At 34.8% G+C, this 12,128-nt stretch overlaps 1 protein-coding gene across 1 annotated transcript in view; it reads right to left on the bottom strand.

Moving 5' to 3' along the window:
- FSIP2 (fibrous sheath interacting protein 2) overlaps positions 1 to 12,128 on the bottom strand; it is a 142,481-nt gene that overhangs the window by 24,705 nt on the left and 105,648 nt on the right. The window contains exon 17 of the mRNA XM_059877827.1: positions 2,486 to 11,958. Coding sequence (XP_059733810.1) covers positions 2,486 to 11,958 — 9,473 coding nt within the window. The remainder of the gene's footprint in view (positions 1 to 2,485; positions 11,959 to 12,128) is intronic.

Raw genomic sequence — 12,128 nt, forward strand, 5'->3', positions numbered from 1 at the left:
TTACTCCGGAGTTTAATGAAGGACTAACACAGGTTCTTCTTTTTCTTTTTTTGCTTAAACTTTGTATCTTGTTGCATTATGTATTTTTTTTTTTATTCTTTTACTTTGGAAGTTGGTGAGAGAAGTAGACATGATGATATATTTTTCTAAAACTGTAGATAGGTTATCAAAGAGAAACTGAAATGTACATATTTTCAATAGAAAAGCAGTGTATTATCTGCTCTTGATTTTTAAAAATGATGAATGACCAAGATTGTGAAGGTCTCTGACTCTTTAATCTCTATCATTCCACTCTTGATTCTCTGGATATATTTTCCAAAAGACTCTTCAAAACATAAGTCTTCATTTTTTCCTCACCTCCCTAGGCAAATCTCACCTTTCATTTTCAATGTCTAAAGACAGATCTAAATGTCTAAAGAAAAGACAATTATTATTGAGTAATATAACATCCCCATTTCAGTAGCCTTTGATGATGCCACAGAACCTCCAAATTGTTCCTAATCCTAGACATCAACATTCCTTTGGAACACTGCAAGGCAATTTTTAAAATATTGGTACCAGAAGAGAATATTTTCTATGGAAACAAAATATACAAACAGTCTCCTTAAGAACTTAAAACACAATCAGTTTTGATTTTCTGTGTTATTGGTGGGGTTGGGCGGGGGGCGTGCAGGGCAGGCAGTGGTTTAGAAAATCCAAAATCATTCTATCTGGCTTTGTTAATATATATAATTTTAATATGTACATGGCTAGTGTGTTAGGAATTTATGGTATCTCAAAACAGGAAATAAAGCCCTGGGGCACAGCCAACAAATACCTAGATTCTCTGTTCTAATCTACTATTCTTTAGTCTTTTTGTCCCTGTGCAGGAGATTGATAACATTGATACCCAGACTGGTTCAAATCATGTCTTACCAGAGTTGTCTAGGTCTGCTTCATTTGTACTTTATTTTTTGGATGAATTTTCTCCCCCTTAAGAGAAAAATGGCCATTATTTTCATTTAAATATTCTCTTCCTGCTTTCTGTGGTCTATAAATGACTTAATGAAAGAGAATGGTGACCAAGAGTGAGATTTGTGACAGACAATTCTACATATAATTAAAAACTACCTTTGAGCAATGTTATTCTATGTCTTTGAACACAAATTTTACTCCTAAGGGGTTACATATATATATGAATGAAGACTACCAAAAAATATGCTGATGAAAATGATGAGAATCCATGTAAGGAATAACTTTTAGAGCTTGAAAAGACTGTCATCTGGTTCAAAAAAGTTAAGGCAAAGATTAAATTAGTATGTCTTCCCATAATAATTTCAGTTCTTGGGTATGAAAACATAAGTGCCAATTAACATATTTAACAGCCCTGATACCTAGTTCAATGGGTTACAGGACAGTGCTGGAGAAAATTTACTTCAAGTGTCTGCTCCAGGGAGAATAGTTCTATAAAACTTGGCTCATTCTCCAAACAGATTATACCCTCAGCACACTCAGTCCTCTTATGAGAGAACACGATCAGTACAAGGGGCTCTGATAAAAATGTGTAGATTAGTGTGATTCCATTGGCCAGACCATCCTTTGTCCTCAGTTGTACAGTTTCCTTGTAACAAGGACATCATTTTTGCATTTTAAAGTCTCCACTAGGTTAATATATTGGGGGCCTAAATATGGAACTGCAGAGCAGAATTAGGGACTAAAACAGAGGAAACAGATTCATAAATATGGAAACATTAAAGCAGCTAAATCTAGAAGAAGGATAAGAAGAAACTTAACACTTCTTGAGATTATAGAAGAACCTGAGGAAGACTATTAAAGTGAAATAAGAAACTAGCATAATCTAAGAGTTTGTATTCTGATGTGTGTTGACAAATGTTGCTAAAAGTAAAAAGAGTAGTATTACTGCTGTAGAGCCGTATATAAGAAATGTATTTTAGATAGTTTTATTATTATTTCAGTCAGCACAATTCTGCTGTCAAGGGTGTGTATGTGTGTGTGTATGTGTTTGTATGAGAGTTGTTCAGTCGTGTCCAACTCTTTGCGACCCCATGGACTATAGCCTGCCAGGCTCCTCTGTCCATGGAATTCTTCAGGCAAGAATATTGGGGTGAGTTGCCATGCCCTTCTCTAGGGGATCTTCCTGACCCAGGGACTGAAACCCGATCTCTTGATTTGCAGGCAGATTCTTTATCCTCTGAGCCACCTGGGAAGGCCAGTCAAGGGTATATCCCTGTATTCTCATTATTTTTTTCTTAAAGTTTAAATTGATTGTCTTAGGAAAACTAGCCTGAGACTTTTAGAATGAGCCTCAGAGCTGGAATGGCAAGTCCCAGTAAGTCATATAACTATACAGATAAACTTATGCCACCAATTTTCCTATTGGGTTGGACAATAACAACAACAAAAAAACACATTCTCATATATCCATCTGAGGAACAGAACAGAACAACCATTTCTCACTTTTTTTTGCTATTCTTTTTATACTTACCTCAAAGGGTTTTATATCTAGTCGTCCTGTCTTGCTCAATGAGGTCCGTCTTTCTCTCTTCAACTCTCTTATAGTACATGTGTCTGAGGGATAACTTCTTCCACCTATTGATGCTCTTCTCAGTTCTGCTATGCTATGTCCAGTATTCTTTAAACATTCCGTCTGAAGTTTCTCAAGGGGTTGAGTTTTTATAGAAATTACTGCTAAGTGTTCTGAGATAATGTTTGGATCTATTTTGAGGGGTTTATTCCCAACATGTGGAACTATTTTAATTGCAGAGTCCTCTACAATTGAATCTTTAGTTGATTCTTTATTTAAGTCAGGAATCATGTTAACAGCATGCTCTTGTGCCTTTTCAACAATTCTGTTAATGTCTAGATCTCCAAAGAAACAAGCATTTGAATTCTTTGGACTAGCTGAATCGAAGGGAAAATTTGAAACTTCATTAATAATTAAATTAGCCACTTTTTTAGGGAAAACTCCGTTTGTACTTTTTATATCATGATAAAGATCCTTTTGGGTTCCAGATTGTTGTAGTACATTACTATAAATAGAATCAATAACCTGAGAAACCATTTCTATACTTTCTGGATTTAGAAAGTGTTCTTCAGAATCAGCAGCAACAAGATTAATATTACTCTTTGAAATTTCAGCCGTCACAGATTTTGTCAGTTGAGATGCAATTTTATTTAATTCAGGCTTTGATAAGTTTTTTGCATGTTTGCTTGAGTCACTTGGCAACCTTACTATTTTAGCCAAGAACAAGGCTAGTGCTTCCTCTAAAAACGTGGCATCTAACATAGAACCTTTTTTGGATGAAGACTTTTCCTGGGACTTAAATTCATCAACCATTTTGACTACTTTTTCCATAATTTTAACAGCTTCCAGAGCTAATTCTGGACCTGATAATTCTTCCTGTACTTGAGGTTGAAATTTGGATTTGGAAATTTCTTTCACCATTAAAAACCCTATTATATCAGAGAGGATATTACTCTTACCCATTAAATCTTTAAATATAGAATTGAGTGAGCCAGAGTGTTTTAAAATACTGGTATAAACAGAATTAACTACTTTTTCAATAGCTTCATTGTCAGCCAAAGGTGCAGTAGGTATTTCCTTTGCCGGTGATACAACTTTAATCTTATTTTTGGAGATAATTTCTTGTATTGAATTTAATATTTTTGATGTTATTTTTTGCATTTCAGTTTCTAGGGATTTGGGTCTTTCCTTATTGACCTTTGGAAACGCAGATAAAAGCTTCGATAAAAATTTTACAGCAATTTCTTCTATTATGTTATAAGGCAGTATACACGCCTGTGATGGATGAGGCTGGGGAATGTCAGCCATTTGGATCACATCTTTAAGAATATTTTCAACAACATTGTCAACTTCTGCACACTGATACGGTGTTAGCTCTCCAGAAAAGTAGTTCTGCAACTGATTGCCAGTCACTTCTCGTCGAATTAAGTCAACTATGGTTTCTGAAAGAATTCTACATCCACTGGCTGCACAATTTTGTATACTCTCTTGTGACCCAAATTGTGACAAGAGATTATTATAGAGTGATTGAACCACTAATTGAATAGTTTCATCATCACTGGGATGTAAGGATTCCACATACTGTATAATCATATCTTCATCTTTGGAGATCTCTGTTGTAACTGTACTTAATAACTTCATTTGAAGGAAATCCAGTTCTGTAAACCAGCTGCTTTCATATGTTTCTGCTATGGTGTTTGATACGGTTGAGAAAATTTTAGATAAAAGAGTAGAAATCACATTCTCTAAAAATTCATGAGGCAGCATGATGGTATATGGTGATGATGTCTGACATTCTTTGCTGGCTGTTTGAGCCACTTTTTGGACCTTTTTAACAACATCCTTAGTTTCCAGAGGCAAACATGATGAAACTGGAAACTCATCACACAATATCAAATTAAGCTTATGTTGAAAAATTTCATTTATCATTGCACTAGCTAATCTTCTTGCTAAATGTCCCCCATTATTCTTTATATTCTTACAAATGGAGTCTTGAGATTTATATTCCTTCAAAATATTGCACACAGAGGCATGGACAACTTTGTTGACCAATGTTTTATCAATTGATGACATTTTATCTAAAAAAAGTATCTTATTTGAAGAGGGTTTTTCAGTCATTGTGTGACTCTTATCCATAGTTATTGTCTTAACGTTGCATGGTGCTTCATCTATATTTGATTCTTTATGCCTGGGATATTCCTTAGGAACTGATGACACTTTATCTGCAGGAGGAAAAACCTGATATTCTTTATCTGGCCTAAATACCTTAACTTGAGCATCAGAAAACTCCTTTAACAGTGAATCAATAAGTCTCATAGCTGTGTCATAGAGTTCATCTTGATTTTCATCATCACATACATTTTGACATCTATCATATGTTTGTGTTTCTGGTGAGGAAGAAAATATCAATTTGTTAACCATTTCAGTAATAACATCTTCTAAAAATTTAGCAGGGAAAACCGCAGGTTCTGGAGGGTACTGAGGACTGTCTGGTTTACTAGGTTCCTTTTTAATATCCTTAACTTTCACGCTGTCATTTTCTCTTTCACCCCCTCTCTTCTTTTCCCTCTCTTTTTCTATTTTGCTTGCATTCTCTTTTTCTTCTTTCTCTTTGGCCCCGAGATTTTTGTTGGCTGAGAGGGATAAACCCTTTGTTAAAACAGACTGTGCAAAATCCTTGCCAATCTCTTGAGTTACAGGCAATGCTTGAGTTATAGGTGATGCTGTATGACTAGGAAGACTTTGTTGTCTTAAATAATCAGCTGATTCTTGAGAATGGTACATTCCAAAGATACTGTCATAAATATTCTCAGTGACATTTTGGACTAATTCATAATCTGAGTACTCTCCTTCCTTTATGTCTATTTGAGCTGAAGAGTCTTTCCTCTCCTCGTCGTTTGGCTTCTGGGTAACTGCTTCTGAAGGTTTCTCGATTGTGTTCTCTGTATTTCTCACTTTGGCTATCAAAGAAGATAACTGAAGGGGGTTGTCTTCTGTTTTTAATGAACTTTCTCTTGTTTTGTCAACCTTCTTCTCATTGCCTATTTTAAAATCTAGTTGAAAGATTTCCCTTTCACCATCAGTAGCTACTAGAATTTGTGTGTGTACCTCCTTACCTTGCCCCTCCTTATCTGAAGCTGATATTCTTTTCTTGTCAGTTTCATTATTTTTGAGTGTTCCCTTCAAATATGGCTCCTGTTTATCTTTAGTTTTTGTAGTTGGACAAGTAACTTTTGATACATTGTATTTTTGAACTGGAATTCCCATTTTGTTTTTATTCTCTTTATTGGCCACACCTGGTCCTGATAACAGGTTAACTACATTGCTTTTCATAATACTAGTTACAGAGGTAACCACTGGGTCTTGGATATCACCTGTTTTCATTGATGTCTCCTTAGTTTCCAAACTTTTCCTTTTGCTCATTGCACCTCTATCTACTTCCAAAGTATCCAACACATTTTTCTGGTCTGAAGTTAGAGACGTGTGTTTATATGACTGTTCTGATAAAGTAAGTTGATTCTCTTTTAAGCATCTGTTTATCTGTGTAGAAGTTTGCTGTGGAAGGTGTTTAACCCTTTGAGTGATGTTATCTGGATTTAGAAACGAAAAGAAAGTAGAAGACCAGTCTCCTGAAAAAAGTGGTTGAATCTTGAAAGCAGAGATTGCCTTCTGGGCTAAAGTAGCAATCATTTCTGTAACAATGTTATTTTTACCATTCTTCTGAATATCATTAGATCCATAAGTTTCTATGAACTGATCATACACAAAATCAGATATCTTATCAACTGTCTCTTTATCAATTGGTGGAAAGGAAAACATTTCTTCAGCATTTGGTAGAACTTTAATTTCACTTTTCCTAAATTCTCCTATCAGAGAGTTTGCAAATTTTATAGCCAAGCTCACAACATCTGGCTCTGGTTTTTCTTTTTCCTTAATCTCTTCAGTGATACTTGGAAGAGAATAAAATTTGTGAACAAGGTCAACAATTACATCTTCCAAAAATGTAGCCGAATATAGAGAAGGCTGTGTCTTTTTTTTACCAGGTATAGTATGTACAGAGACATGGTCATAATTAGATAAGCTATTGGAGGATGATTCTTCACCATGTAAAAATGGCTGCAGATGATGATCCATGATTTCCTTCATAATGAAACCAGCTATTTTACTGAGGAATGAGCCTCCATTTTTGTTTGCATCTTTCTGGACTTCAGCTTGAAATTCAGATTTTTTCAAAATATTATTACATATAGAGTTAATCAAATCTTGAATCACTTCTAATTGCACACTTTCTGCATTCTCCTCTGCTGTAGCAAGACAGATCTCATGTTCAGAAATTTCTTTGATGATTTCATCAGTTAGTTTTGATGCTGCATCCACGAACTCATAATCTGAAACCTCTTCCTCTTTTAGTTCACTTTCAGTATCAGTCAAAGGGAAGATATGCACTAGCAGCTTGTAAATCATATCTTCTAAAAGAGAACATGGCAACACAGTAATACATGATGGCAAGGCATGGCTATCTCTCATGATGACATTGAGTACATTTCTGATGATTTTATCAGCTTGAGGAGAAGAAGAGGAAGAAGATATTAATTCTCCTGAAATTAATGACTTTACCTGGCAGTCATAAATTTCTTCCAAAAGGAAATTATATATTTTTCTTCCAAAACAAGCAGTGTCACTTTGCATAGCCCTATATATTTGAATCAGAGATTTATATTCATCTAATATTTTTTCATAAGTACGGCTGACTGTTCTTTGAACCATTTCTTTATATCCTTCTGAAAAACACATATCAGCATCAAAGCTATCTGCAAGGAAAATCTCTGATGTGGTGAACTCCAGAACAATTGATTTTACTAATGTTGTAACAATGCCAGTAACTTTGGCTTTTACTATATCTGGGTTTTCAGCAGCCAAGACATTGTGTGAGAATGCATAAAGGAGTTTACATAAAAGTTCAGAAATTACTTCTTCCAAAAAGACAGCTGAATTCATGATGAAGGACAACTGTTTTTCTTTAGGATCTAATACTTTCTGTTTATAAGTTTGATCAACTTCAGCTGAAAGGAGAGTTTTATCTCCAGATAAAAATGACTGAAGATGATGATTAAAGATTTCTTTTATTATAAAACTTGCTATTTTTGAAACAGGTATATTATTTATATCTTTTTTATCTTTTGTAAGAGATTGGTATATACTTGAACAGGAAAGAGCAGCATAAATGGAATCAACCATGGACTGGATGTCTTTTTCTGAAATCATACTATGTTTTTCATTTCCATGTTTAATAATACATACTGCATGTTTTGAAATTATTGACATGATTTCATTTATCAGTTTTATGACTGTATTACTTAAGTCTGATTGAGAAGTATCTTGGTGTTCTGTACTGGAGACCAATGGACTCATCTGCGATATAAGCTGAGACACAATTTTTTCCAAATGAGTATGTGATAACATAGTAGTATATATTGTCGAAGCCTGTCTTTGGGATCTTGATTTAGTAATGTCATGGTGAACTTTCTTTATCAAAATATCACTACTAAGTTTGGATTGTGACCCAAATGGAAGCTTTTCTGTAAGATTTGGATGAATTTGGAAATCAGAGGTTTCAGCCAGGATGATTTCAGTTATCTTTGCAGCCAGTGTCTTCGTGTCATTTAGAAAATTTTTATCAGGCATTATTTCCATTTCATATTCTTGCACAACTTTGCTGTACACCGTGTCAATAATGTTCTTGACCACATCTCTCTCTACTGGAGGCAAACATAAATTTTTCTCTGCATTCTCTAAAATGCTAACTTTAGCTCTTGAGAATTCCTCTGTTATGAAATGTACGAGTTTTTCAGCTTTATCAAATAGTTCATCTTCTGAATCTCTTACTGATTTTGTTTGTACGATGCCTAACCCCCTGTGGAATATTTTGCTTAAAACCCCAGAAATCACATCCTCCAAAAAAGCTGAGGAATAAACACTGGCATAAAACCACTGCCTTCTCTCATCGCCCAAATATGTGTATGATGAAGAAGGTAATGACTTTCCATCCACAAATGGCTGAAGATGTTGTTGACAGACATATTTAATGATAAAACCTGCTATCCTGTCAATAAGAACATCATTACTACTTGTGACACTTGGCTCAACTAATTCTTGAGACTCAGAGTTTAGAATATTTTTGAATACTGAGTCCACGAGATGGTGGATATCATCTTCTGAATAAATAAACTTGGTTCCTTCTTCATCTTTTGAGAATCGAATTTCATGTTGGGAAATTTTCCTTCTAATATCACTGATTATATCTGAAGCAATTTCATTGAAATTAGCTTTTGATCTATCTTTCGGAATTTCTCTGTTTGCAACAATGCTATGTGCAGAGGGAAAAATTCTAGATAATAGTACTCTGATCATGTCTTCTAAAAATGTGTATGGCAGCAAGGTGTTATATGGAGATAAACTCTGACTTGGCATGGTAGATCCACTGATGTTACTAAGAATGTCTTGAACAATATTGTCAGTTGTTGAAAGAGAATATGAAGATGACAAATTCCCAGAAAACAGTGGATGAAAAAGGTAATCTGAAATAGCTGCTACAACTAAGTTGGTAATTTTTTCCACAAAAATACTGCTGTCTTCAGACTCTTTATCAAACTCAGGATCTAATCCATACTGTTTTAAAACATTTCTATAAACTGAGGTGACCAATTCGTCCACAATATCTGTATCCACAGAAGGGTAAGACTGTTCTTTGTCATTACATAGAAGGTGAACTTTAGCTTTGTCAAAATGGTTATTTACTGAGTTAACAATTTTTTGGGTCATGTTTTCCAGCTCAATTTCAGTGTTATGCTTTGGACTGAAAATTTTTGATAAAAGTCTGGCAACAATTTCCCTTACAAATGTCTCAGTGTAAATACCTGCGGCTGCTGGCGTCTGGGGTCTGTGTGACTCTATGACTTCATTGAGAACTTGTTTAACCATATTCGATATTGCATCTGAAGGAGTTTTTGGACGAGGTAAACCTTCTCCACACAAAAATGGCTGAAGGTGATTTTCAACAATCTCTTGGATAATAAAACTGGCTATTCGGTCAACCAAAATCGGGCTTCGGCTGAGTATACTTTTCTGTATTGAAATAAGAGAGTCATAGGTTTGCATAATATTTCTATAAACAGAATCCACCATCTTCTGGAGGTTTTTTCCTGTACACAGATATTGATTATCATATATAGTGAACCAAATTTTATGTTTTGAAATAGCTGATATAACCTTATTTATTATACAGGTAGACATTTCATTAAAATCTGAACTCACGAAATATTTGTTTTCCAAAGAGGAAGCTTTACTGGGTGGAGGAATGAGTTGAGTTAAAAGTCTTCTGATGATATCTTCTAAAAATGATTGTGATAACATGGTGCTATAGTCTGTTAAAGACCTAGGTTTGGAAGTAAATTCCCTCAGGTTATTTTGAAGTTTCTGTAATATAATTTCAGCATTGAGAGGGTAATATGAATTGTGTAAGAGCTTTTCCCTGAAGCAAGATGGGAGTTGGTAGTCCAAAATCTCTAACAATATGCTATTAGTTATTTGTTCTGCTATTGAAGTACTGTCACATGCCAGATTACCACCACAGGTCACTTTTGATTTATATTGCTGTAAAACACCATAATAAACTGAGTCAACAATCCTACTAACGGTTTCTTTATGGATTGGTGGAAAACATAGCCTTTCTTCAGAATTCCGTAAAACAGTGACCCTTGCCTTATTAAACTCATTCACTATACTGTTGACAAATAATGTATTCATCTCATTGAGCTGGGCATCCATGATGTTTTCATTTTTGCCCAACAGTGAAATAGAGAGATTAAAAAACAGTTCTGAAATTATGTCCTCTAAAAATGTGGCTGAATAAACACCTGTGTTCATATCTCCTGGATAAAGCGTATTATGGATGGCTATTGTATTCATATCCTTTGCTCCCTGTCTTTTAAGAGGTGGCACATTAGCAAAATTTACTGAATATTTCTTGCCAAACGGTGCTTGTATTTTGGAGCTAACTACACTGGGATTATTCAGGGGTCCTGTCAAAGCATGGCCATAATAACTCATGCATCCTAAAGAGCCTCTACCTTGTTCCAATTCTGTTAATTCTGGCCTTTTTGCTTTTATACAACTAGGCTGTATTTCTCTTGTTCCACACTTCAAATGCTTGTTTGCAAAAGGTGGACTTTGGGGGAGTTGTATACTGTGATGTAGTTTATCCATCAATGATTTAACCAAGCTGTGGGAAATAATAGTAAGCATAGAGTCTGTTGACAATAAATCCGGATCCATTTCTGCCAGATTTTCCAAAATGTCTGACGTATAATCCCCTTGAAACTGTTCCCAGTCCATTGTTCCATTACAGTAGTCAAATTCTTCATCTACACTTTGAAGTATTTTTAAAAGTTGACATTCTTCTGCTGATACCTCTTCAGAAAGAGGGAAATTATCAAGAAAGACAGAGTTTGTGCATTTTTCTAAAAGTGTTCTGATTAGTTTCTCACATACAACATTGAGAAGGAAAACTGATTTAGGGGAGAGCCCTAAGTTATTTCCAAGTATGTTATTATATTGCCCTTCATACGATGATGAGAAAAATGTTCTTGCTTTTATTTCAGAACCCATAGCCTCATCTGGCTGTTCATCTGGTAAAAATAAATCTAAAACAATACTGAAAACTCTGTTGACTATTTCTTTGGATTCATGAGTTTTTAGGCTACCAGCCAGACTATCTAACTTGTGTGCCAAATAATTTAATTTATTTTTTTGAATGATATGATCAATTTGGTGAGTAGCTAATCCCCAGTCTCTGGAACCTTTCTGTCTTTGCATTGTATTTCTTCTGTTGCAAATGGGCATACTATTACTTCTGAGCATGGGAAATGGTCTGTTTCTTCCGCTATTTTCAAGGTGATGATTTAAGCCTATTTCTTTGGAGAGTACATGAATCACACCTATTAAGAGGTCCTGAAAGAGATCATCAAAATCAGCAGCACTTACTCCTGGGCAGTAAGTGTACTTTCTTGTTAATGAAAACATTTGCTGTGCAATGTCGGTCTCTATGATGTTACTATTTAAAAGGATTTCAGTGATGATTTCAGAGATACTTAGGGCAAGTTCTCCAACAGAAATTGACCTACTCTCAAATACTTGAGAATCAATTGAAATAATAGTGTTAAATGCAGCATTTTGTCTTTCCGATGTTTTCTCTTTTTCTGTAATATCTGTGGTGCTACCAGAAATGCTTGACATTAAATGGCAAATGACAGACTCAGTGAGATGTTCACAAAATTGATGAAGTGAAGAATCACTATATATGCTTCTTAGAGGCGATTTTGATTCATATTTTTTCCTTGACAGTGTGGAAACAATAGACACCTTCTCACTGGAAACTTAAAAAAGAAAACATTACCATTTTAGTTTGCATTAAGGGACATATGGAAAATTCAGTATTTTGATAATTATTTATGTATGAATTTCATCTGTGGAACACCTCACTAAAAAAAAAAAAAATCTAGTCAAGAAAAATACTGGGTTTTCTTCAGATACTTATTTCCCACTT

This window comes from Bos taurus, chromosome 2, assembly GCF_002263795.3.
Source record: "Bos taurus isolate L1 Dominette 01449 registration number 42190680 breed Hereford chromosome 2, ARS-UCD2.0, whole genome shotgun sequence".
NCBI classification, from domain to species: domain Eukaryota; kingdom Metazoa; phylum Chordata; class Mammalia; order Artiodactyla; family Bovidae; genus Bos; species Bos taurus.